The 26,623-nt window shown below is 41.2% G+C and overlaps 1 protein-coding gene and 1 long non-coding RNA gene across 14 annotated transcripts in view; both read right to left on the bottom strand.

Annotated features, from left to right (window-relative positions):
- Positions 1 to 19,205, bottom strand: part of FBXW4 (F-box and WD repeat domain containing 4) — an 86,382-nt gene extending 67,177 nt beyond the window's left edge. The window contains exons 1-2 of one of the 13 annotated variants that reach the window (XR_008652326.2): positions 18,320 to 19,129; positions 296 to 395 (exon numbers count right to left, since the gene is read on the bottom strand). Coding sequence is in view for 10 of the 13 variants with exons in the window: in XM_063627639.1 (XP_063483709.1) it covers positions 296 to 395; positions 18,320 to 19,116 (897 nt within the window). In the remaining 3 variants the exon portion in view is untranslated. Of the gene's footprint in view, positions 1 to 295; positions 396 to 18,319 lie in introns of all 13 variants that reach the window. The other 12 variants (XR_008652320.2, XR_008652315.2, XM_063627639.1 and 9 more) reach the window with 12 other exon arrangements.
- A 5,068-nt stretch (positions 19,206 to 24,273) lies between these two features.
- Positions 24,274 to 26,623, bottom strand: part of LOC129467135 (uncharacterized) — a 29,173-nt gene continuing 26,823 nt past the window's right edge. Inside the window, exon 3 of the long non-coding RNA XR_008652272.2 lies at positions 24,274 to 25,037. This is a non-coding gene — a long non-coding RNA (uncharacterized lncRNA). The remainder of the gene's footprint in view (positions 25,038 to 26,623) is intronic.

Below are 26,623 nucleotides of genomic sequence, written 5' to 3'. Positions count from 1 at the left end.
GGAGTTACAGGTTAGTTTTATTTTCTTCTTTAGAATTTTCTTTTTCTTCAAATTTCTAAAATAAGCATTGATTTCTTTATAATCATAAAAAAAGTCATTTGTTAAAGTACATTTCTTGTATTCCCTTCTTTAAATGTGAAAAAGTTGTCCTTCTGATGCCCCCTTTGTGGTGCTCAAAGGCTCACCAGTGCCCACCCACCCAAGATAGCCCCATTAGCCTCTATGTAGGACCAGATTTTTTACTTTCCATTATGTTTTTATATCCCAAGTAGCTTTTAAAAAGTCAAGAGGCTACTTGCCTGCATCTCCATTTCAGCAGAATCCCCTCTCGGCAGCGCCCCAGTCTCCAGTTCTGAGACACCTTCACCCGTTCCTTCACTGGGACACTGGTCATCCTATGTCCAGAAAGAACAGATAATCCAATCACTACAACTTATTGCCAACCACAGAAAATTCCATGGGCTTACTGAGTCAGGATTCAGGAGCATCCAGAATACAAGTAAAGAGATTAGGAGACCAGGAAGGAGTAACTGTTCTCTCTCCATACTTGACTAAGAAAGCCAAGGAGAAAAGTCTGTCCTTTAAACTATCAAAAATGTCAACAGTGATGTCAAAGCAATCTAATGGGAGAATGGATGACAACCCTGGAACCACTGGATGTCCAGATTGGGGAAAAAAAAAAAAATGAAATGAATCCTGACCCCTACCTCATACCATACAGGAAAAGTAATTCGAAACAGATCATAAACTTAAAATCTAAAACTATAAAGCTGTCAGAAGAAAATATATAAAAACATCTCTCTGACTAAGAAGGTAGACATAGATTTCTTAGGACACAAAAAGCAATAACAGAAAATAAAAATCCATTAAATCAGACTTCATCAAATCCAAAACATCTGCTCACCAAAATAAATACACAAGCCGTCGTCTGGGAGAAAAGATTCACAGAATGTATATCTGACAGGACTTTGCACCCTGATGAGGAAGTCCTCTCTGTATTTGTTCATATGTTTTTGAAAGACCAATAAGAAACTCTCCTACATTGTTGGTGGGAAAGCAAAATGGTACAGCCATTTTGGGAAAAGGTCTGGCGGTTTATTATAAATCTAAACATATATGTACTCTATGACCTAGCAATAACCTTAGAGAAACAAAAAGACTTACACAAGAATGTTCATAGGAATTTTAGTCATAATAGCCAAAAGTGGTAAACAGCCCAGGCATCCATCAACAGGAAAGTGGATAAACACACTAGGGTAGGTTCATATAATGGAATAATACTCAGCAAAAAAAAGGAAAGAAGTACTGATACACATCATAATGTGGATGAATCACAGAAACATTATGTTGAATGAAATAAATCTTACACAAAAGAAATCGTAGTGTATGATTTCATTTACATGAAACTTGAGAAGAGAGACAACTAACCTACGATGAAAAAATCAGAACAGTCATTACCACCAGGGTAGGGATGGAGACTGACTAGGAAAGAACATATAGAAACTTTGAGGTAATATTCTATATTTAAGTCTTGAGGGGGTTTGGGTTATACAAGTTTATATGCATTTGTCAGAAATGGACCAAATGTGCAGGACGTGGTGGCTCACAACTGTAATCTCAACACTTTGGGAGGCCAAGATGGGAGGATCACTTGAGCCCAGGAACTCGAGGTTACAGCGAGCAGTGATTCCACCACTGCACTCCAGCCTAGGCAACAGAATAAGACTCACTTTCTAAAAAAAAAAAGAGAAAAGAAATACATCAAATAATACACAAGATTTGTGTGGTTTATGCAAATATAAATTCATTGAATATATATTTTTCTTAAAAAAAAAACCTATAAACTTATACTCTAGTCAATGATATGTATGCACCCTGAAGCCTTTAGGGATAAATGTACTGATATCTGTAACTTATTTTGAAATGCATGATAAAGCAAATACAGCCAAATATTAATTGTAGAACCTAGGTGGTGCATATATGAGTGTTCATGGTACAATTCATTCAACTTTTCTATGAGTTTTAAATTCTTCAAAACATTGGAGGGCGAGTGTCCATAGTACTTTCTGGGTGAGCTAACAGCAATAAGAGAAGAGAGCACACAAGCTACAGGAATGGCACTGTTTGGGGATGGGTTAATAGGCAATAGGGAGAAGAGCTCTAAGCCCCTTAGAGAGTACACCTTTGAAGAGAATTTTGAAATTATGAGCAAGAATTTGAAAATTCCATTTTAGGCTCCCATATATCTCCTGTGTCTCCTTAGCTTGCTCCACTGCCCATACAAGGTACACTGCTTGGGACAAGAGTGATAACTGCCATGTCTGCCTGGAAATTTGCTAGCCAGGGAGAGAAAGATACACTAATTTCTTTTTTGTTTGTTTTGTTTTGTTTTTTTGAGACGGAGTCTCGCTCTGTTGCCCAGGCTGGAGTGCAGTGGCACGATCTCGGCTCACCGCAAGCTCCGCCTCTCAGGTTCACACCATTCTCCTGCCTCAGCCTCCTAAGGAGCTGGGATTACAGGAGCCCGCCACCACACCCGGCTAATTTTTTTAAATGTTTTTAGTAGAGACGGGGTTTCACTGTGTTAGCCAGGATAGTCTCGATCTCCTGACCTCGTGATCCACCTGCCTCAGCCTCCCAAAGTGCTGGGATTACAGGCGTGAGCCACTGCGCCCAGCGAGATACACTCATTTCTTCCAGTCTCTACTTATACCTTCACATTTACCACATTTTACTAAAAGCCAGCAAGCAAGTCCAGCTTTCAAGATTCTAATGGACACAGGTTAGAAAGAATGGTTTTGGCAGCAGAAAGAAGATACCTAATTTACTTTTAGCTAAATAATATTCTGCCTCCTGGTGTTATTTCATTTATGTATTCGTATAGAATAATTATTTTTGGTTAATAAAGTAATAAATGCACAGGATAAAAACACACACACACACACAGATAGTACAAAAGGTTAACAATGCAAAAGTGAGTCTTTCTCGAAACCCCTAGCCAAGACTCTCCCTCTCTAGAGGCAACTATGTATTCACTGTAGATAAGTATATATGCATGTTGCCCAGGCTGGTCTCCAACACCTGGCCTCAAGCAATCCTCGTGCATCTGGCCAACTGAATACTATTTTTAAATTATATAGAATGTTATAAATCTCTCTGGATCATTATTCCAATTGTAATTTATTTAACCAACATTTAATGTGGTGCTCACAATATGCCAGGCACTGTTTTTATTTGCCCAATGCCTTACGCATATCAATGAGTGCTGATAAAGAGCAATTATATTTCTTATATTTCTAGAAAGTATATTCTTTTCAATTGGAAATAAGCAATAAGCAACTGTCTTTGATTTTAAAAAAAGAAAGCAAGAAATGGCCCAAACTGATATGAATTTAATATATAACAAACAGAAAATTGTAAACTAAGGAAATAAATCACTTTAGTTAGTGCTGTTGGGTTTGTATAGCACGTTGACTTTATGAGAAGGAAAGGAGAGAGGGAATAAGAATATGCATGGCTAGAAAGAATACTGGAAGGATAAAATAAAACACCCATAGTTAACTATGGATAGTCAACTTTGGGTGTTTTTATTTTCTCCTTTATGTTTTTACATATTTTCTAATTTTTCTTTTTCTTTTTTAAAATTTTTTTAATTTCAATAGCTTTAGGGGTACAAACGGGTTTTGGTTAAGTGGATGAATTGTATAATGATGAAGTCTGGACTTTTAGTATACCAGTCACCTGAATAGCGTACACTGTACCCAGTAGGTAATTTTTCTATCACTCACCCCCCCTCACCTTCCTCCCTTCTGAATCTCCAATGTCCATTATACCACTCTGTATGCCTGTGTGTACCCATGCCTTAGCTCCCACTTATACGTGAGAACATGCAGTATTTAGTTTTCACTCCTGCATTACTTCATTTAGGATAATGGCCTCCAATTCCATCCACGTTGTGCAAAAGTCATTATTTCATTCTTTTTTATGGCTGAGTAATATTCAAATACTCATTAAAATAGTAATAATAAATGCTGTTGATAAAACTTGTTGCATATCAAGAGAAAAAAACTGATTTAGATTGCCATCTCATACCACAATATAATAAATTCCAAAAATATGAGGGTGAATTTAAAAGTTTAATTAGAAGAAAACAAAATATATACATATTTCAATGAAGAGCAAAGATAATTTCCCAACTGAAATGGGGATAATAGAAATTATTCTATTGAAGCAATAGAAATGTATCAATTATAAAGTATTTGAGTTTAATGCTATTAAATTTGAAATGCTACAGGAAGGGAAAAAAGATTAAAAGCAACAGAGTAGGGGAAAAATTTTAACTAACACTGTAGATATAAGTTTTATCTCTAAAACTTTTAGGGAGCTGATAAAAATCTATCAAGATAACACCCTGTCTCCAACACTCTATCATCCATGTCTGACAGAGTATAAGGACAGTCACAGTGTTCACAATGTAAAACATTGGAGGAAACATCCCCCAAGAATAGTTTACAGGCATGTACATTAAAACAATTTTTAAAGTACCACCTCACATCTATTAAGTAGAAAAAACTGACACTAGCTTTAATTTGATAGAAGAGTGTAGATTTGGTTACATGTTGCTTATAGCACATTCAGCTGGTACAGTCTTTCAGAAAGGAATTCTGTTAAGACAAAAGTCATTAAATGACAGCTTATGATCTAGCATTTCTACTTTGAGCACTGTATCACGAAGAAATAATTCAAAAGAAAAAAATTTTACAAAGATATTTATAGCTGCAGCTATATATTAGAGCTAAAATCTGGAAATAGCCCAAAGGTCTGTCTGTGGGGGAGAATAGTATACTAATGCAATGGAATATATTGCCACTAGAAATGACAAATGTGAGGATTGCAAAACATTTGGCAACAACTACGTAGCAAGTAATGGTATTTTTTAAAACTAAGTTAAATTTATAAAGGTAGAGGTGGGGAGACACTACATAAAATTATGTCTCCATAAATAACAGGTCTAGGCTGGGCGTGGTGGCTCACAACTGTAATCCCAGCACTTTGGGAGGCCACGGAGGGTGGATCACCTGAGGTCGGGAGTTCGAGACCAGCCTGGCCAACATGGTGAAACCCTATCTCTACTAAAAATACAAAAATTAGCCCCGCATTGTAGTGGGCATCTGCAATCCCAGCTACTCGGGAGGCTGAGGCAAGAGAATTGCTTGAACCTGAGAGGTGGAGGTTGCAGTGAGCCGAGATTACACCATTGCACTCCAGCCTGGGCGACAAGAGCGAAACTCCATCTCAAATAAATAAATAAATAAATAAATAAAAATAAAATAATAATAACAATAATAACAGGTCTAGGCTGGGCGCGGTGGCTCACGCCTGTAATCCCAGCACTTTGGGAGGCCGAGGTGGGTGGATCACGAGGTCAGGAGACAGAGACCATCCTGGCTAACACAGTGAAACCCCGTCTCTACTAAAAATACAAAAAATTAGCCAGGCGAGGTGGTGGGCGCCTGTAGTCCCAGCTACTCGGAAGGCTGAGGCAGGAGAATGGCGTGAACTGCAGAGCTTGCAGTGAGCCGAGATCGCGCCACTGCACTCCAGCCTGGGCAACAGAGCAAGACTCCGTCTCAAAAAAATAATAATAATAAAACAATAATAATAATAATAACAGGTCTAAAGATGTTAATAGATGGTGCTTTATTAAGTGATCAGTTGTTGAAAATACATCACATAATTGTTGATGGTTATGTCTTCCTATTTACCTTTAACTAAAGAGCAGATTAAATAAAATTGAAAAAGCACAGAAGGCAGACTCAGGAAACTGGGATCTATATCCCAATTCTACCACTTACTAATTATACAACCCAGGTAACTAACTTCTCTAATTATCCATTTCTTCACCTATAAAATGAGGATAATATTTCACACAATTGTTTTTTAAAATGACACCTAAAACGAAGTACAATACATGTTATAAATCACTCCAAAAAAAGTTAATTATTTTTACATAAGTATAGGTAGTAGATAATATCCATTAATGGTGTTGTCACTAATGTGACTCTAATAATCATTCGTTTTTCTTCTAATTAGTTTAGTTATAACTATTAGAAATTGTTCCTCCAATATCAAACATTTGTTATTTTTCAGGCTGAACAGTTAGGACTTGGCTATACACATGTTAAGGCTAAAATCTTTTACTGAATTATTCTATTGGGTAATGTAGTCCCTGGTTTTAAATCACTATAGAGCCACCTACACTACCAGACTACTACTGAGGACAGTAAAAGATACTTAACAGGATGGGCCAAAGGAACTGAAATCTAAATGAAAAAAAAAAAAAAAATAGACTTCCCCGTCTACTCGTATCTGCAAATCCCTCCCAGATATAAAGGAAGAAACTGTTTACAGTTATATCTCTTCTCTTGAATTAGGTCTAAAATTAATGAGTGGTGATGAAACTAAAAAGGGAATATTCTGGATCATAGCAGGAAGAAAACAAAAGAATGGATATATTTCCTGAATTGGAATAAAGACAGCACTTCTCTCACCTCCCTGGTCACTTAACTGCCATGTGACACTTTACTAGGGGTCAAAACACTCCCCTGAGGGTTTGATCATAGCACCAAGAAACTTTCAGAGTTGAACTTTAGAAGTTGCTACCAAACAGCAGGTGCAGGCATCCTCTCCCAAGAAGAATCTCGTAATCAAAATACTTGGCTGTAGTCCTTCAAATTTAGACTTTGAAAAAAAAAAAAAAAAGTTCAATTTGGCTTTAACTTGAAAAAGCTCTACTTTGTTAAAAACAATTTAACAACTCAGCTTTTTCATATCTTTTGTCTAACCATCTTGGATGGTTACAGTTTCCCTAGCTGTTGGCCAAATCATATCTATATTTTTATTGGCTTCAGCACCTGAAAAATCCAAAGAAATTTTTAAAATATCTCCTTTCTCTGAAAACAGGTATCCCTCTATCCCTGTGGGAACGTGTCACTGCCAGTCAAAGGGGGTCAGTAGAACAAGGCAGCAGAAGAAAAGTACCTGAAAAGACAGGAGCAGGTACCCCTTGGAATTCACCAGGGACCCTTGCTCCCATCCTTGAAGCGGCCTCTGGCCAGCCACTTCTCCACATGGTTACTAATGTAAAGTGAGGGTGCTCCTCTCAAAAAAATGATTAGTGCCCTGTAAATAAATCTCTCTGTGGATGTTAATGCACAGAGGACCTGGCCCCGTGGGCCTGGCTGAACTGCCATTTTCCCAGCCTTCCTTCTCTTGCCTCAGGCTCATTTTTCCACTAGGCCCCTTCCCTCTCAGCTTTCCGGCACTTAGTAACCATTAGAGTTTGCATTCCTGGGCATATGACCTATTTTAAACAAAAACAACACAACATGCACCCACAGTAAGCTATCTGGCCCCTTCAAATCTTGGCAAGTGAGTCCAGAGGGACAGAAATTAATCTAGGCAGTTATCTAGAATGACCTTTCATTTCCCCTCTCCTTGCTCACACCCCAAAACCAAAAGCAAATAAATAAACCTAGTCTGAAGAAAAATGGCTGGGGGGAAGGAAGGGGAAGTGTAGGTATATCGAAGACATCTTAAACAACATAATCTCTGAGATCAGAAAACTCCTGGAACACAGATCAATTTCCCTCTCTGTCCCATCTCACAGCTTGATTCCCCTGGAAGCCACTAATGCTGACCAACTGCATGGATGGCATGATTTCCATAAGCATAACATCCTGCTAATTTGGATGGAAACTCAGGAAAGCAAAGTGTCTCCAAGTGTAGAACAAGGCCATGTCAAGAGGCACCAGGCCAAGGAGGGGAAAACAGGGTTACACAAAATGCTTGGGGCTTGGAATTTTATTTTATTTTAATTAATTTATTTTTTTGAGACAGGGTCTCACTGTGTCACCTAGACTGGAGTGCAGTAGCGCAATCTGGGCTCACTGCAACCTCCACCTCCCAGACTCAAGTGATTCTCCTGCCTCAGGCTCCCAAGTAGCTGGGATTACAGGCACATGCCATTCCTACCCAGCTAATTTTTTTTTTTTTTTGAGATGGAGTCTTGCTCTGTTGCCCAGGCTGGAGTGCAATGGCGCAATCTAGGCTCACTGCAACCTCCACCTCCCAGGTTCACGCCATTCTCCTGCCTCAGCCTCCCAAGGAGCTGGGACTACAGGTGCCCACCACCATGCCCGGCTAATTTATTTTTGTATTTTTAGTAGAGACAGAGTTTCACTGTGTTAGCCAGGATAGTCTCGATCTCCTGACCTTGTGATCCATTCGCCTCGGACTCCCAAAGTGCTGGGATTACAGGCGTGAGCCACTGCGCCTGGCCTACCCAGCTAATCTTTGTATGTTTAATAGAGATGGGGTTTCACCATGTTGGCCAGGCTGGTCTTGAACTTCTGACCTCAAATGATCCACCTGCCTCGGCCTCCCAAAGTGCTGGTGTGAGCCACAGCACCGGGCCTTGGGGCTTGGAATTTTAAATTAACACTATCTCTTGATTTCTCTTATCTTCTTTCTCTCCAGATTTTTCCCCAGATTGCCTGTTCTCACTAGTTCTTCTATCAATGCTAAGAACTTGGCTTTAGTGTAAAGTATTTAAGCAGCCAAAGATAAGAACCTTCTAACTTTTCATTTATACTTACATTAGCCTGAATCTTCCAATAGCTTCAGTAGCAGAGGTTTATAATTAAGGTTCAAACAAAATTAATAAAAAATCTTTATATCATGTTAAATTGCTTATCCTTTTGGCCAAGGAACAGAGAATAGCCCCAAAATTCAGAGCGAAGGGAGACTGTAGGAAACATGCCAGCATGAGGACAAGACCATGCACAAAGAAGGCATGGAGCTGACTGAACTGACCCACAGCTCCCTTGAAAGACCCCCAGCTGTCAACCCACTTTACCCATTCAACTCACTTTTCATGCTTCACACTATGCAACTGGACTCCCACCAAGCCAATCTCTTCCACGTTCATTCATATACCCACACTTGCACCTATATTGCTAGCCCCAGCCTACCTTTGCCCCTGACTGCTACTTCTGGGGACTAGTCAAATTCATCCATTCTTTAAAATCTAGATAAAGCCTCTACTTTTGTGACTCTTCCAAACATGCCATCTGAACTGTTAGATGGAACCTACCATACACCTAGGCATTGCTAGCTTTTCACAGCTATACATCATCTTTTTTGTCTAATTCAGTCATAAATTCCACAGGATCAAGTCTTAAACCACTTGGTGCTTCTAAAAGTGGCTCTCAATCATCACTGTGCAGACAAGTGGTATAGCAGAAACCCTGAATAAGTGCACCATCAAATTTTAAACAATATATAGAATTTATTTTTGTTCAACTAACAATCCACACTTTTACAGGGATTTCTATCAGACACTAAGCCAAAATATTGCCCATGATACAATTTGCTGAAAATAAAATAAAGATTGCATGTTCAAAGGAACATATATGAACTTTATCTCAAAGGATATAAGAGAACAAGGTCAGGGCTGCAAACAATACTGTTCAAACAGTAACACACCAGAGGTGAACAAGTGAATAGTGTAAATAATCATGAACAGGTTCTTCAATTTTCTGAAACTTGCTTTTTTTAAAAAAAAATGACATTTACCTTTAATTCTTTAATGTACTATCAAAAATTCTAACATTATACAAAACTATGTCTTTAACACAAAAAGTGAGAACCATGGTCCTAGCATAATAGGTATTTTGATAGACATTGCTTAGGAACTGCTCAAGCAAGAGTTTCCAAAAACATGGTTCTCCCTTTGGCAAGTCACACTTTGAACAACACGTGTAGCTCCAAAGGCCCTTCCTTAAAATGTGTAACATACCACATCTTCAAGAATTCAGCCAAAGCCTCCAAATTCTTATTCTAGAGAGGCTCAAGGGAAGAAATCTGAGCAGATAAAGTATCTTAACATGGCACCCACATGTCAAAAATGTCTAAACGGTTTCAGAAGCACTAAGCATAACCCTGGGTCCTTTATGTGCATAAGCTTAAGATTCAGAACTTGGCTGTGTTCACATCCTTTTCCTCCTAGCATTGGTTAGGTTCTGTATTTGCACAGCACTTGACCAGTATGTGTGTTCTGCAAGATGTTAAAGAGATATTTAGCAGTGAAAAAAAGAATTTTATGGTCAAAACATTTTGCATGATGCTGGCTGAAACAAAAGTAAAACAGGTCCCTCTATCACAGGACTTGTCAGTGTGTTTAATCCCCAATAGACATTGTGATCCCCAAGAGAGGGAATGTGGTGCACAGCATTTTCCCCACTCATTTGATTACAGAATTAGTTTTTCAAGAATCCCACAATACAACTTTTGGAAAGGCTGATCTAGCACTTTCTAAAAATGAACAATGGCAAGACAGACGCCGATTTTTGGGGGGCAGGGAGCGGTGAACAGGCCTTCCTCTAAGTGACTCATGAATTAGGCACTAGCAGACTAAGAGGTAGACTTTGTTCTCATACCTTCAAAATGACTTTTCCCTAGACTCCTCATCTGAAATGTGAGAAATAATTACAATGCTCTGCTTCCCAGGGTTTTTTTTATTGTTTTTAATCATGAAACTGTGTTCTATATAAATCATCAAAACAGGTTCTCAACCCAAGTGATCAGACTTCAAAATCCCTGGTGACCTTCCAGCCTGAATGAAGGGATGAGGAGAATATGAACCAGACGTCACCCAGAAAGTTTTTACATCTCCAGCTTCTAGGCCATTATGATAAAGTCAAACTGCATCCAAGATAAGGAATGAAGTTCTCCCTTAGCAACTGACTTCTGGAGGGGACAAACACACATACCACCCATATCTGAACCTTGATTCAACTTTTTGACGTAGACTTTCTAAAGGAAAACTCAAAGAAACATGGGAGGTCAAAGCTGGAACTACAGGGAAAACAGAAAAAGAAGTACTCAAAGATTATTTCCCTTTCTTTAAGGAGAATGAACTAATTACAGGGTTAGTGAGCAGGGGAAATATCATTCCTTTCAGTGAAATAGCTTTCCAGGAAAAGTATCTCAACATATTTACTATAAAACAATTTAATTTCCCTGTCCCATCACCTGCCACCCCATCCTCATCCCCCCTACAAAACCCACAGATTGTGGATTTCCTCTCATTCTTGGCAGAGTTACCAGAAGAAATATAATACCCCCTTCGGACTGCTCCCAACAGCTGCTGGAAAAAGACGGGGGAGCTGGGGGTATCCCTCCAAAGCTGCCTCTAAAAATGACCATTCCCCCTTCCAACCCACACAGCCAGTGAGCATAAGACTTCTCTTTCTCTACTTTCTTAAAGCAAGGGGAGACCACAAAATCAACAGCATACCCTAATCCAAAATACTTGCTTCCGGCCCATCTGTTCTCCCCAATATGACTCTAAACTGAAGCTTCTGTACAGTAACCACCACTCTATTTCTCCCCTAACATGTAACTATTAAAACAATCCTCTACCACCTCACAAGACCAGTATTTCTTATTTGTTTAATCTACCAATCTCCAAGGTAGGGTTCCTATCAAACTCCTATTCACTGTAATTTCCTATTTCTGCCCACCTGTCCTAATACCACACACTTCATACAAATACGAATCCCCCTCCAGGTCAAGAGACTTGAACAACAAAAGTCTAGGAACGAATTCATCAATGGCTACCCTACACCCCAGCCCTTGCCCAATATCCCTTGCCCAATATCATCATACACTAAACGCTCTTCAATTCTGTCTAAAAACGCCCCATCACCAGGCAACAGAGAGGCATCCAGTTACCCTTCAGCCTCTCAGCTGAGACCACCAACAAAGAAGTTCATGAATGTCAACTGGGGGCACAGGCAGTATCTCTCTTTGCCAAGGAGAAACTGGAGAGAGCCTCCAGCATCATTCCCCAAAGGTGACAGCCAGGGTTGAGTGAAGACCGTGAAAACTGTACAAGAGGTGGGGGAGAAAATATAATGTAAGGAATGATTTGGAATCAGGGGCAGGAGAAGGTGGAGGGATGAACTGGCTGACCCCAAATGTCTTTTCCATCTCTAACTCCTATGATTCTTTGACCTCCAATTTTGTGCTGTGGACAAGGAATGGAAAGTCAACAGACGTGGTGATGTTTTGAAAGAGCCTGGCAGTCTGCTCTTGTCATTTAGTGGCCTTTGCATGTATTTTTTAAGGTGTCTCCAAGCCCTGTCTTCATTTCACAGTTGTCACCTTTCTCAGCAATTTGAGCTTATGTCAAATACCAAAAAAGAAGAGGAAGAAGAAAGAATGTGCTGGCAATTAATTGTAGGCTAAAGAGGGGCGGCAGGCACAGGGGCCCATTGGGTGGCCCAGACTTCCAGGGAGGGCAATGTGGACAGTTTGGATAAAATGAAGAACTGACTCAAAATTGAGACAAGGCAGCCAAACCTCTAACAGGAGGTAAATTCTTTCTCCAGATAGTCTCATACTCACTTTTAGAGAAAGCTCAAGTATTTACATGATTCAGGGTACATAAACATATTCTCAATTACCATAACCATCTTGATTCAATTGACTACAATTGGAGTTCCATCTGAGCAAGACTACTGAATAGGAAGGACTTTCCTCAAGCGTAAACCAAATCTTTGGATTCTCAACCTTGACTCATGGTTGACACACCTGAGGTAAATTCTGAAGCTTAGCAAAAGTCAGTTTCTGCAGATCAAAGAAGGGAGTCTGCCAATTTTCACTGAAAATTCAAAACCCCATTTTCTCCTCTTTTTTTCAAACAGTTGATCTCATCTTAATTTTCAAATATTTTTGGAGCCTGGTCTCAAGAAGAATCTGCCTAAATTTCTCCTGGTTCCATGGTTACATGTCAGGACCAGAAACTAATCCAGTGCCAGGGTCAACCCAGAGCTAAGGTTAAGTTGTCACACACAAGTAATTCTTTTCTAAGTCACACATTCAAAAATAATTTTTTAAAAAACCTGTATACTTCCTCAGTGACCTCACTGTCAGTTGGGGATTTCAGCAGCTGACGCACAATCTTTACCTTAGATGAAGGTTCCAGGTGCAAAAAAAAAAAAATGAAAGTATGGAGTACTGAAATATTTTCAGAGCTCTCATTCCAGTATGAACTCATACTACAGATTGCTCATCTCACAGACTGTGAAGACATTGGGTTTCTCCATGTTTCTGCCTTGAAAGCTAGAAAATTCAGCCCCTACCATTCAAGTTTTACAAGACTGGAAAGGATATAAACAGCTTCTGTATTCTCATGGTCTTAGAGAAGGCTTCTTCCATTCTTCCAGCTCGCATTTGGAGGTAGTGATTGCACTAGACCATGTCCTGCTTCTACAGGTGTACTGTTTTATTTTGAACCTGTAAACTAAACTCTATTTTATTAACTCATAGAAACCATTAAAAATAAGGCCTTTCCAAACGCCGAAGACAATAAATACATCCATATATGAAATCATTCCATGAATTAGGGAACAAATAAGTGACTCTCCTCCCTGGGTAAGGCAGAAAACTGGAGAAAGCCTAAGCTACTTTGAGTTGTTCATTGTTTTCTGAAGATCACAGTTTAGGCCTTAAATGTAACCAGTTAGCAATACCATCTCCATTCAGAGTTAGGAAACCATATGCTTTCTGGGCCAAGAAAATGCTCTTAGGCACAATCATTTGAAAACAAATAAACACACTCTGCTTATCTGTGTCTATCTCACCACTCTGGACGTTAATCATCACTGAAATAGATACCCCAGGCCCCCAGCCTCAAAGAGCTCCAAGGCTACAGGACCCCTCCACAGGAATGAATGTACATGCCAGGACAAACACCTCAGGAGCCTCACTCCCTAAACACCTATTGTTAATTCCAGGCAAATCTATCATAGGCAAATGCAAGACAGCACCCAGGTACTGCTCAAAGGCTATTTAAAATAAAATTCCTGTTTGAAAATATGTAGCACTTAATTCGGGAGGAAGAGGATCAAGTAAGCTTTCTTTAACACAAGACTGGCAATAGAATCTTTTCAAAATAGCTTTACATGCACAGATGTACTTTTTCTTTCCATTATTTGCGTTTGTTAATTTTCAGTATCAGAATTTGCAGACAGCGCTGTTCTTCCCCTGTCATAATGCCTACTTCTTGCATTCAGTCTACATTATCAAGTGACAGCTGAATTCTACTGTCTTGTTCTTGTAAACGGAACTAGGTTAGTTTGTCCTCTTACTCTTTAGGGAAAATATGAAAGATGCTATATAAAACATTTCTTTGATTTTTATTGTTATATTCAGGATATTTCTATTCCAACAGGCTTCATAAAATCTCCAAACAAAACTGATTTTAAATCAGATGACTGACTCCAACTATCTTTGTGTCTCTTTAAAAAAAAAGAAAAGAAAAGAAAAGAAAGCTTAGGATATCTATTAGCGTTCACTGTTCGGGCAAGAGGCCTAAAGGGAAGCAAATTGTTTGTTTGTGGTTTTAAAGTGGCCAGAATGCCTTCAAGCACAAGTATAAGACCATTAGCAAATCACAAGGAACCAAAGCAGTTCATCTTACTCAACAAAGCTATGATCAGTTAGGAACAGCCAAACTGAATGGGGCTTGCCCTGGGCCGGAAGGTCAGTAAACCTTAGCAGTTTGTGTTTCTGAGAATCAAGAGGCTCTTCATCCCGGAGTGCAGGCCATAAGTCCACAGGTTCTGCTGTCATGTTTCCAAAAACATTCAGGACAGGTGAGAGAAACCAAGCAGAGTGCATGTGTGTGCGTGTTCTCCCCTCTGTCTTTAGTCAGCACCTCCAAGTCAAACCATCCCCACTTTTGCTATATACAGACTAACTAGAGGAGAACTCAAACAATTAAAAAGTTCCATTTTACAATTTATTGAGTGCTTACTATGTGCTTAATGCTGTACTAGCCAGCATTCTACATTTAAGCCTCATCTTACCAGGCAAGGTTATTCCCATTCTTTATAGGTAATAAAACCTAGGGCCAGTGAGGTTACGTGGCTTCTGATCAAATCAAGTTTTGTGTAATGCTGATAAAAACTCATCTCACTTATCTAGTCTGCAGTTAATTAGCCCAAAGCAATGAACGACAGCCCTGCCACTATCCAAGCAGCCATACTCTTGCTGTACTTTGGGCCCGGGTAAGCTGACTCCCTAAGTGGACTGCAGTGCATGCCTTCTCCCTCCAGGGATGACAACCACCTCTCTCAGTGGCTTATTAAGTCTCTGCAGCTGTCCAGAAACGGACCACACTGGTAAACATTCTCTCCACCTGCTGTAACACACATAACTTCTTCCCCCAATCCAGAAAACCCGAGCAGTGACCCTGCTCTTTATCAAGTGCTATGGTAAAATAACTTCCCTAGAAGGCCACCTTTACCTTAGGACACCTTACCCTAGGTCACGGGCAAGAAATCAAAACACACATGTCTAATAAATAATAAAGCCATATCATTTGGCAATCTCAAAGCATTTTACACCATAAATTCACTTTCTTTTTTTTGTTGTTATTACTGCTACAGAATGTAGATTCATTCCCAATATCTCTCTTTTAGAGCATTTGAAAATAACACCAATTCTTTCATTCATTCACTCAATCTCTATATGAAGAGAGAGAAAGCCAAACTTTGCCTTAGCTGGCTTGGGTTCCAGTCACTTTAGACTTCTCTTATAGGTCAACTGATAATATTCTTTGAAAGAGTTATTCTTATAAGAAAGGAAGAGAATAAAAAACTATTTCTGCAGGTGACAAGACTGCATGCCCAAGAAGTCCCAAGGAACCATTATCATGAACAAAATCATCCTAGAATAAAAAACCATCAAATTCAAAATTTACAAGAGTAGACTAGTCTTCTATATTCAGTAATACCCAACCAAAAAACATACTGAAGAGAGTATATTTGCAATAAAAACGAAATGCATAATATTTTTGGAAATACATAGGAGTAAGTGCAACAACAGATATGTGAGAACTTTATCAGGAAAACTACAAAAGTCCTTGAAAAAGTACAGAATTTTTTTTTGACGGGGAGTTGAACAGAAGTGTAGAAGTGACACACACACATAAATCCAACAGGATAATCTTACCCTGACAGATTACTAGACTCTATCAAAAAGTGACAATATTTAAAATAGTATGGAAATGGAAAACTGTATCAGTGACACACAATGAAGAGTTCAGATATAGATACAATATACACACATATGTGTGTGTATGTGTATATACATGTGTATATACATGTGTATATTATTTATTATATATATAAACTTATTATATGGCAAAATAAGCTTTCCAAAACAAAGGAAAAGAGAATTACTTAACAAAGTTGTAGACAACAATAGTAAGTTGAAATAACCTCTTGCACCAAAAGTGATATTGATGAAAGTGTTAACTATTAAAAAATCAAATTAGGCTGGGCGCCGTGGCTCACGCCTGTAATCCCAGCACTTTGGGAGGCCGAGGTGGGCAGATAACCTGAGGTCGGCAGTTCAAGACCAACCTGACCAAGATAGAGAAACGCTATCTCTACTAAAAATACAAAATTAGCTGGGCGTGGTGGTGCATGCCTGTAATCCCAGCTACACAAGAGGCTGAGGCAGGAGAATCGCTTGAACCCGGGAGGCGGTTGCAGTGAGCTGAGATCACACCACTGCACTCCAGCCTGGGCAACAAGAGTGAAACTCCGTCTCAAAAAAAAAAAAAAATCAAATTTGTGAGAAAACCAGTGGGAAACAGATTTATCAGGTCTGTGGAGGAATTATAAATTTCTCAGCTTTGGGGAGAAAAAGAAAAAAAAAATCACAAAAGACGGGCAGAGCCTAATAAAGTGTAAAACAGTAAAGTAAAATGAATTGACTGGAAAAAATATCTGGATCAAAGATGACAGACTAGATTCCAACATCTAAGACCCACAAAGATTCCAAATTTATAGGAAAAACACGAAGACCCCAGTAATAAATGGGCAAACAGTGGGAACAGACAGTCTCGCAGGTGAAACGAACACATGGAAATATATTTATCCTAGCCAGTGGTAAAAGAGATGCAAAATAACACAACTTTGGTACCTTAAATGACCACTAAAGTAGCAGATTTTCTAAATTCTCACATAAAATTTGTTCACTCTGTGCTGGTCCCACTATAATTTGGTACAGCACCTCTGCAAACCATAACCTTTGCTATAATGCCACCTTGAGACTTTATCCTAAGGAACTAATTTTTAAAAAATATGTATGGTATGACATTTGACTTATATTTCAGTAAAGCTGTCACTAAAAAATGCGTTATTTCATTATTATCTATAATAACAAAAAGCTGAACACAACATGTAAGTTTAATAGTAGAGGGATGTTCTTTAATCTCATTATGGGACAGCCCACAAACATTTACTATGTACCTATTCTGTTAGGATCAGTAAGATAGCAGTTGTATGTGCAACTGAAAAGGCTTTTAAATGAAAATAATTGTCTAGAGGGGATGGTATTATGGCTTTTTATGTTTTTAAAAAACGTTCTTTAATGTTGTCATAATGTACTAGAAAGAATTACTTTAAAAAAAAATGGGTGGAATAGGGGGCAATCTGAAAGCTCTTACTCCCCCAATTCCCTACATGTTTCTTCCTTCCTATTTAACAGCTTAAGTGGTTCAGAAAAGTTTTTCATTCACAGGTCTCAGACCCTACCAAAAACAGGCCAAACTGCAATACCATATCTTATACATATCCTGGACAGACTCCGGCCTCCTGCCTCAAGCAGACCCCCTTTTTCGTGTCACTCTGCCTATATGAAGTCATAAACTATGGCTGAACACTGGGACCGAGGGCCTTCCCTTAATGTCCGAGCCCTGAAGCTTAACAACCTTTAGAAAAGGGTAGGGAGGATGAAAGTCCACAAAAATTTATGATAGACCACTTAAGGAACCTGAGTCCTAGACCTGGACTCAAGGAATCGTCCAAAGCACGAAGGAACCACATAGACCAGACTGGCTCCTCTGGGGCTAAGGAACCGGGGCAGCTAAACCTCTGCAAAAACACACAATCGAAAGCTGTAGGGAGTGCCTAAGATGGCTAACTGTGAGGAGCGGCCCACCGGGGAGGGTGCCTACTGAGGGATGCTCTCGGGAGGCTGCCTCAGATGGAGGCCTTGGGGAGGAGGGGCAAAGGGGTCCCCGAGAGTGCTCGGGAAAGGGTGTAGGCGGAGGCCAGGTGTAGGCCTAGGAACTCGGGGTGCGACACGACCCTGGGCCGACCAGGCCGCGGCGCCCCGCCCTTTCCCGGGACGCGGGGCCGGCCCGGGGCGGGGAGCGGGCGGGCGAGCGGACGCTTACAGGTCGGTGCCGAGCCGCGTGAAGCCGGAGTTGAGCGAGGCCCGGGCTATCCGGCGCCAGAGCAGGTCGCAGCTGGTGAAGCGCCGCAGCCAGCGGCACACCTGGGCCAGGCGGCCGAGGGCCCGCATGTCCAGGTAGGAGCAGATGAGCAGCAGCAGCTCCTCCGGAAGGCGCCAGAGCGCAGGCCCCGCGGCCGGGCGGGCAGCCGACTCCCGAGCCGCCGCCTCCTCCTCCTCCTCGGCCGCCGCCGCCATGGCCACCCGTGTCCCCGCGATGTCGGCCCAAGCCTGACCCCCTCGTCCCTGTGCTCTTCCCGGCCTGGCGCCCTCCCGCCGCCTAGCCCTGACCCTCCATTCCTCCTTCTTCCCATACTCTCTTCCTTGTGCCTCCTTCCCGGCCCCTGCGCTCCCCTCGACTCCCTTGACGATGCCTCTCACCCCTTCCTCCACGCTTCCGCCTCCCTCTGCTTCCTCCCTTGGGCATGCCCTCGCTCCCGCGTCAGCCCCCGGCCCCGCTGCCTCCTTCGCCGTCTGCGGCCCGGGCTTTCCTTCCGTCCCGCTTCCTCTTCCGCCTTGCCCCGCTCTCGCTTTTCCCTTCCCCTTCCCCTTCCTTCGCTTCCCCCTCGCCACCCTCCCTTCCTGCAGCTTCCTAGCCTCTCCGCCCTCGCCTTCGCCGGGCCCGCCGTTCCCGGGGGGCCCCGAGCGGCCCTGGCTGCCCATGAGCGGCCGCGGGGCCGGCCCGACGCAGAGCCCAGCCCGAGCCGCCACCGCCGCCGCCCCGGGAGGAGGCGACACCATGTCGGACCGGGTCACATGGGGCGGCGCGGGCCGAGCCCTGGGCACGCCCCTCACACCTGCGGCCTTGGAGCCACTTCGGGGTGCGGGCTGGGGCCAGGGCGCTGACAACACCCCTGCATCCCCGAGAGCGCTTGGTGGAAGCACAGGAGTTCGCGCTGCAAACACGTGAGGCCGGTTTCAGGGCCCTGCCTGACGCCACAAGAGGACCCGCTGCCCTCAGGAAGCGGCCAGTTGGAGCACCTGCCCTCAAGAAGCCCCTAGTTGGGTGGCCTTGCCCCTCTAGAAGCCCTCCTCTTCCTCGAGTGATGCCTCCTTTCCAAGGGCCACATGTGAGGGCCCAACGAATCTGCAGCCCTAGAAGTTGACAGGTTCCATAGCTTAGGTTCTCACACAGGCCGGGAAGCACGGTCCTCCCGTGAGCTTGGGTGTTAGACATATTTGGGGATTTGCAGTCTTCTAGATCCTGAGTCCATAACTTCAAAAACAGTCATGTATCAGGAAATGGCACAGCTAGGGCTTCTTATCAGTCACCACCCAAGTGCAAGTTGATTCTCCAAGGGCTCAGCATCCATTCTTCATACCAGCCATTCGATTCACATGGCATTAATCTGAAGGGAGAGCTACTGAGGTCTAGACCTGTGCTGTCCAACAGTGTCCTCCCTCGTCACATGTGGCTGCTGAGCATTTGAAATGTGGCTAATACAAATTGAAATGAGCTATAAGTGAGAAATGCACACCAGATTTTGAAGGCATGCAAAAAAAAGAATGCAAAATAATCTCATTAATAATTTTATATTGATTACGTGTTGAAGTGTTAATATTTTGGATACGCTGTATTGGGCTAAATACAATATATTTTAATGTAACTACTAGAAAATTTAAAATTATACATGGGACTTGCATTTGTGGTTCGGGTTATTTTTCTATTAGCATTGGGCTAGGCAGTAAAACTTGGAGGAGGGGAGGAAGATGCCAGTTTCTGTCTGTTTATCCTGTACTCCAAATCCAGATAGGAAGGATTGGGGAGTTTTCTCTCATACTTATCTACATCTTAACACTCATTTTCAGGGAGCAGGGAAGAATAAAAATTGACCCCGAAAATTATTCAACACCTAGCATAGCCAAAGAGAAACCTAGGGAAGCAACTACATTGTATTATGGTGCTGCAAGAAGCATCATGTAACAAGGTCAGACCGGAATCTGGCTTTGCCCTAGAATTACTTTTTGATCTTAGCAAAACAACAACAAAAAGCCCCACCTATCTTGGCCTTTTAGTGTTCTCAATCTGTAGTGGAGATAATGCCTCTGCCTTACTTTCGAGGGATAAATGAGATGATCCCTGTAAAATGCTTTGAACTCCTCTAAGAAAATTCTTAATAATAGTTACAGGTCAAATCCTGTTACAAAAAAATGCCATCCCTCCCCGCCTCCAAATGCAACAAAGACTTGGTGTAGAAAACGATTTCCAAACTCAAGGCAGTGGTTTATTGAAAGCAATATTTTATAGATTTCAATGCAGCCAAAGAATTTAAGCCATCTTTTAGAGATCATTATAAAGAAATTTACTTATTCACAGGTATCCTACTGTTAGAAGACTATTGAGGCGGGAACACTTCACATTTAGGTGGTGTCCTGAGTTCAACATTTATTGATTTTGCTACATTTGTGTACTATGAGCTACTCAAGAAGGAAGACAAATGATATAGCAGGAATATGGTTCCTGCATTTTGTGTTTAGATTTGTATTAGAGATGTTTGTAATTTCTTACTGTTTGAGTACTTAACTCATTCAGGATACATAGTAAAGCTGAGTAGTTCATCTATATTCTATCTCATTTTTAGTGGAGGCGCTAAAACTTCTTTAACCCAACATAAATCAGGATTAAAATCCATAATCACACAAGTGTAATTTATTTTCATTAATGGAGAATTTTTTTTTTTTTTTTTTGAGACAGAGTCTGGCTCTGTCGCCCAGGCTGGAGTGCAGTGGTGCGATCTCCGCTCACTGCAAGCTCTGCCCCCCTGGTTCACGCCATTCTCCTGCCTCAGCCTCCCGAGTAGCTGGGACTACAGGCGCCCGCCACTATGCCCAGCTAATTTTTTTGTATTTTTAGCAGAGACGGGGTTTCACAGTGTTAGCCGGGATGGCTTAGATCTCCTGACCTCATGATCCGCCTGTCTCGGCCTCCCACAGTGCTGGGATTACAGGCGTGAGCCACCTTGCCCGGCCTTTTTTTTTTTTTTTTTTTTTGAGACTAAGTCTCACTCTGTTGCCCAGGCTGGAGTGCAGTGGCGCAATCTCAGCTCACTGAAACCTCCGCCTTCCGGTTTCACGCCATTCTCCTGCCTCAGCCTCCCGAGTAGCTGGGACTACAGGCACCCGCCACCACGCCCAGCTAATTTTGTGTACTTTTAGTAGAGACTGGGTTTCACCATGTTAGCCAGGATGGTCTCGATCTCCTGACCTCGTGATCCGCCCGCCTCAGCCTCCCAAAATGCTGGGATTACAGGTGTGAGCCACCCCACCCAGCCCAGAACATCTTTAAGTAAAAGTCATCAACTCCCTTGAAGTTCAGATTCAGGAATCATCATGAAATAAGGCAGGGAGGTGAAATCTACCTTTGTTTTCATAAAGTTTTATTTTAAAAAATTAATTTATAGATTAATAAACTGAAAACAGTGGACACAATATTGGCTGGGTGTGGTGGCTCACGCCTGTAATCCTAGCACTTTGGGAGGCCGAGGTGGGCAGATCACCTGAGGTCAGGCTGGTCTGCCTGGCCAACATGGTGAAACCTCGTCTCTACTAAAAGTACAAAATTAGGCAGGCGTGGTGCTGCGCACCTGTAGTCCCAGCTACTAAGGAGGGTGAGGCCGGAGAATCATTTAAACCCAGGAGGCGGAGGTTGCAGTGAGCTGAGATTGCACCACTTCACATCAGCCTGAGTGACACAGCGAGACTCCATCTCAAAAACAAACAAACTTAAGACACAATATAAATTTCATAATTTTGTGGGTATTTAGAAACACTAACATTAATTTACTTTTTTTTTTTTTTTTTTTGAGACAGCGTCTCACTGTCACCTAGGCTGGAGTGCAGTAGCATGATCTTGGCTCACTGCAGCCTTGACCTCCTGGGCTCAAGCAATCCTCCCATTTCAGCCCCAGAGCAGCTGGGCCAACAGGTGCCTGGCTAATTTTTTTATTTCATTGAGGAAGTCTCACCATGTTACCCAGGCTAATAGTTTACTTTTAAAGAGGATTTTAAAGCAGAGATATAAAGTTCTTTACGTGAGTGTGTACATGTAAGTGACATGCATGATGGTGATTGTTGCTGTTATTGGTAGCACACAGTATATGTTTAGGATTGTAAAAAGGCTAGAATTTTGTGTTCTGGCCATTCTTATAAACAGATGACAGAATCACCTATTCACACATTCATTACATTGATGCCCACACACCCATTGGTTATACCCTCAGCGCCCCTCAGGAGCTGGTAGATTTAACAGGAAAATTATTCTGAGATGAATGAGAGAGAAAGATTATTTTGTGAGTGACAGATTTCAATATCATACGTGGGCCCAGATGCTCACCATTATTCCTCTATAATAGCATTGGCTTACATTTACTATAAGCACTTAGTATATGCCAGCCACTATTAGAAGAGCTTTCCAGCCAGCCACGGTGGCTCACACCTGTAATCCTGGCACTTTGGAAGGCTGAGGTAGGAGGATTGTTTTTGAGCCCAGGAGTTCAAGACCAGCCTCCAGGAGTTCAAGACCAGCCTGGGCAACACTGGAAGATCCTGTCTCTACAAAAGAATTTTAAAAAATTAGCCGGGCTTGGTGACACACATCTATGGTCCCAGCTACTTTGGAGGCTGAAGTGGGAGGACCAGTTGAGCCTGGGAGGTCAAGGCTGCAGTGAGCCATGATCACACCAAGGCACTCCAGCATGGGCAACAGAGCAAGACCCTGTTTCAAAAAAAAAAAAAGTTAATCATGTAGACTTTCAAACTCTTAATGCTTTTCATACTCTTTTTTCAAAACTTCAAAGAGATTGTTAGGAACTAAAGTGTCTTGCAAAAGAACATTTAGCTAAAATTTGGTAATTCCTTCATTTTGTTTCAGCTTCATTTTCTTCAATTTCTTCATTTTGCTTCATCCTCATTTAGTAACTATGTATGGTATGTGTGAGCCTTTTGTGTAAATTTATCTCTCTGTGTATATATGCAAAGGGAAGGTTTGTGGAATAATGTTAATGGTTTTTTTAGGTGATGGAATTTTGGGATTTTACTTTGTACTTTTCTGTATTACTTAATTTTTCAATAAGAAGCATGTACACCTTTACAAAATAAAGTCTTTAAAAAAAATAGAGTTGTCATGAGTCTATACACCATGCAAAAAGGAATTTGGTGATTTGAAACCTAGATCATTGCCAGAGTTTTAACCAGCTACCCAAGTTTCCTCAAACCTTATTTAAATAAGGTTGGGTGTGGCGACTCATCCCCGTAATCCCAGCACTTTGGGAGGCTGAGGCAGCAAGATTGCTTGAGCCCAGGAGTTCAAGACCAGCCTGGGCAACATAGCGAGACCCCCGTCTCTAAAAACTATAAGAATAAATTAGGTAGGTATGGTGGTGTATACCTGTAGTCCCAGCTATTCGTGAAGCTGAAGCTAGAGGATTACTTGAGCCCAAAAAGTTGAGGCTGCAGTGAGCCATGTTCATGCCACTGCACTCCAAACTGGGCAACAGAATGAGACCTTGTCTCAAAAAATACTAAAACTTTAAAAATTAAAATAAAATGTGTTTCATGCAATAGTAAAATAACAAGAAAAGTCTTGGAAAAGAAACAAGAAGTCTCACAGTGAATGCTGTATTTGTAAATATTCAAGCTTCTCAAAAATAGAGGAAGAGACTCTAAAATGTTATTTTCAGAAATTATCTATTGGGTTGGTAGTTTATATCTTGAAATACCACCAAGATCTGCTCTGGTTTTATATGAATCCATCTTCTTTGCCATATTCAAAGATAAAATATTTTTGCCACCTATGAAATAATTTCAAGCAGGTGCTATTTAAAAATAGTTATTTTGGCCAGGCACGGTGGCTCATGCCTGTAATCCCAGCACTTTGGGAGGCCGAGGTGGATGGATCACAAGGTCAAGAGATCAAGACCATCCTGGCCAACATGGTGAAACCCCGTCTCTACTAAAAATACAAAAATTAGCTGGGCATGGTGGTACGCGCCTGTAGTCCCAGCTACTCAGGAGGCTGAGGCAAGAGAATCCCTTGAACTCGGGAGGTAGAGGTTGTAGCGAGCTGAGATTGTGCCACTGCACTCCAGCCTGGTGACAGAGTGAAACTCTGTCTCAAAAAAATAAATAAATAGAAATAAAAAGTTATTTTATGCAGAAGAAAAAAACTGGAAGGAAATAAGACAAAAAGCTAGAAATGGTTGCTTGTGAGAGATAGAATTATGGGTAGTTCTATTTGCTGCTGCTTTATACTTTTCTTGCATTTTTAAAGTCTTGTGCAGTGAGTATGTATTACATAGATAATCATTTTTTAAAAGAAAAAACCTCAGAGGTATTTACACCTAAATGTAAGAAAGAACTTAATTAAGCTAGTTCATTTTAATATTTTTAAGGAAGGGCTGCACATAGTGACTTTCTTTCAAAGAGTACAATATGGAAAGGGGGGATGGGGAGGGCAACTCGACAGTGGAGAAGCCTAACAAGAACTACCTCAGCCAGGTGATCAAGGTCAGCATCACTAGTCGTAAGTAACATTGATAGTAGGTCTTGGTACAATGTGATGAAAATGGCAAGTTCATTAAAACTGGGAAAGCTGAGAAACTGTCACAGCCAAGAAGAGCCACAGGAGACATGATGACTAAAGGTAATGTATCCTGGATGGGATCCTGGAACAGAAAAGAAAAAGGACATTAGATAAAAACTAAGGAAATTGGATCAGTTTGTTAATAATAACAATCATAATATTGTAAAATGTGATAATAGGAGTGTATGGAAACTCTCTACTATCTTCACAATTTATCTGTAAATCTAAAACTGTTCTAAAAAATAAAGTTTTTAAAAGTTTCATCTTAGGATAGGCATGGTGGCTCACACCTGTAATCCCAGCACGTTGGGGGACTGAGGCGGGCAGATCACTTGAGGTCAGGAGTTCAAGAACACCCTGTCCAACATGGTGAAACCCCATCTCTACAAAAAATACAAAAATTAGCCAGGTGTGGTAGTGGGCACCTGTAATCCCAGCTATTCAGGAGGCTGAGGCTGGAGGATTGCTGGAGCCCAGGAGTTGGAGGTTACATGAGCTATGATCCCGCCACTATGCTCCAGCCTGGACAACAGCTGTAAGATGTTTTCCAAAGGGTCACATAACATCATTCCAAGACACTGTCCTAATTTTATAACTGAGAAAAACACATTTCCCATCACTAATTTTTATATAAATTATATATGTATGTGCATTTAAATACATGGTATGTAAATACATAGCTATGTCTACAAAAGTTAAGGACCATATGTCTATAATGAACAGTAGAGCAAGTAAGGAGGTGGGCAGGTGGGCAGGATAGAAATATACAATGTAATTTTTGGGGGGGAAAAAAAACAGATCTCCAGGGGTTTTGCCAGTTAGTAATGCTGTTATTAGTATGCAATGGCCTTCTTTGTGTCAACAGTGTACATTCCAAGAGATTTTGAATAAAATATAGAGCATACCATCAGCATTCAGATCTAAGATTAAATTCTTGTATTGCCATTGCCATGTGACATCAGATTTTGTGATTTTTCTAAGCCAGGCGTGGTGACTCACACCTGTAATCCAAGCACTTTGGGAGGCCAAGGCAGGCAGATCACTTGAGGTCAGGAGTTTGAGACCAGCCTGGTCAACATGGTGAAACCCCGTCTCTATTAAAAATATAAAAATTATCCAGGCATGGTGATAGGCGCCTGTAATTCCAGCTACTCGGGAGGCTGAGGCAGGAGAATCACTTGACCCTTGGGAGGTGGAGGTTGCAGTGAATTGAGATCGTGCCACTGCACTCCAGCCTGGGAGACAGACTCTCTCAAAAAAAAAAAAAAAAGATTTTGTGATTTTTCTGATCTCTGCCAGTCAGAAGACTGAGTCATTTGGTAACAGATGATGGAAGATAAAAAAAAAAAACTTGAAGATGAAGGGAACCACAAAACCTTGTGAAATTTTCATGATCACTGGGGATTTCTTACCTTGCCTTCAGATTCCAGGTTCTTTTTAAAAGTATAAGTAAATAATAAGTCACCACTAAGATAGAATATGTACAAATATGACCTTATGAGTTCTTTTCCAAGAAAATAATGAGAATTAAGTTCTAGAAAAAATTTGCTCCTAGGCATCTTTAGTTTTTCTGGAAGAAAGTGCCAGGTTAAATACAAAATTCTTCTTTCTGATTCTATTGTTATTACTACTATTTAACAATGCCAAAGTTTAAGTAAATTTTTTTCA

The sequence above is a fragment of the Symphalangus syndactylus genome, chromosome 2 (genome assembly GCF_028878055.3).
Source record: "Symphalangus syndactylus isolate Jambi chromosome 2, NHGRI_mSymSyn1-v2.1_pri, whole genome shotgun sequence".
Lineage (NCBI taxonomy): Eukaryota > Metazoa > Chordata > Mammalia > Primates > Hylobatidae > Symphalangus > Symphalangus syndactylus.
The sequence above is the reverse complement of the archived record's forward strand: the minus strand, read 5'-3'. Positions and strand labels throughout refer to the sequence as shown.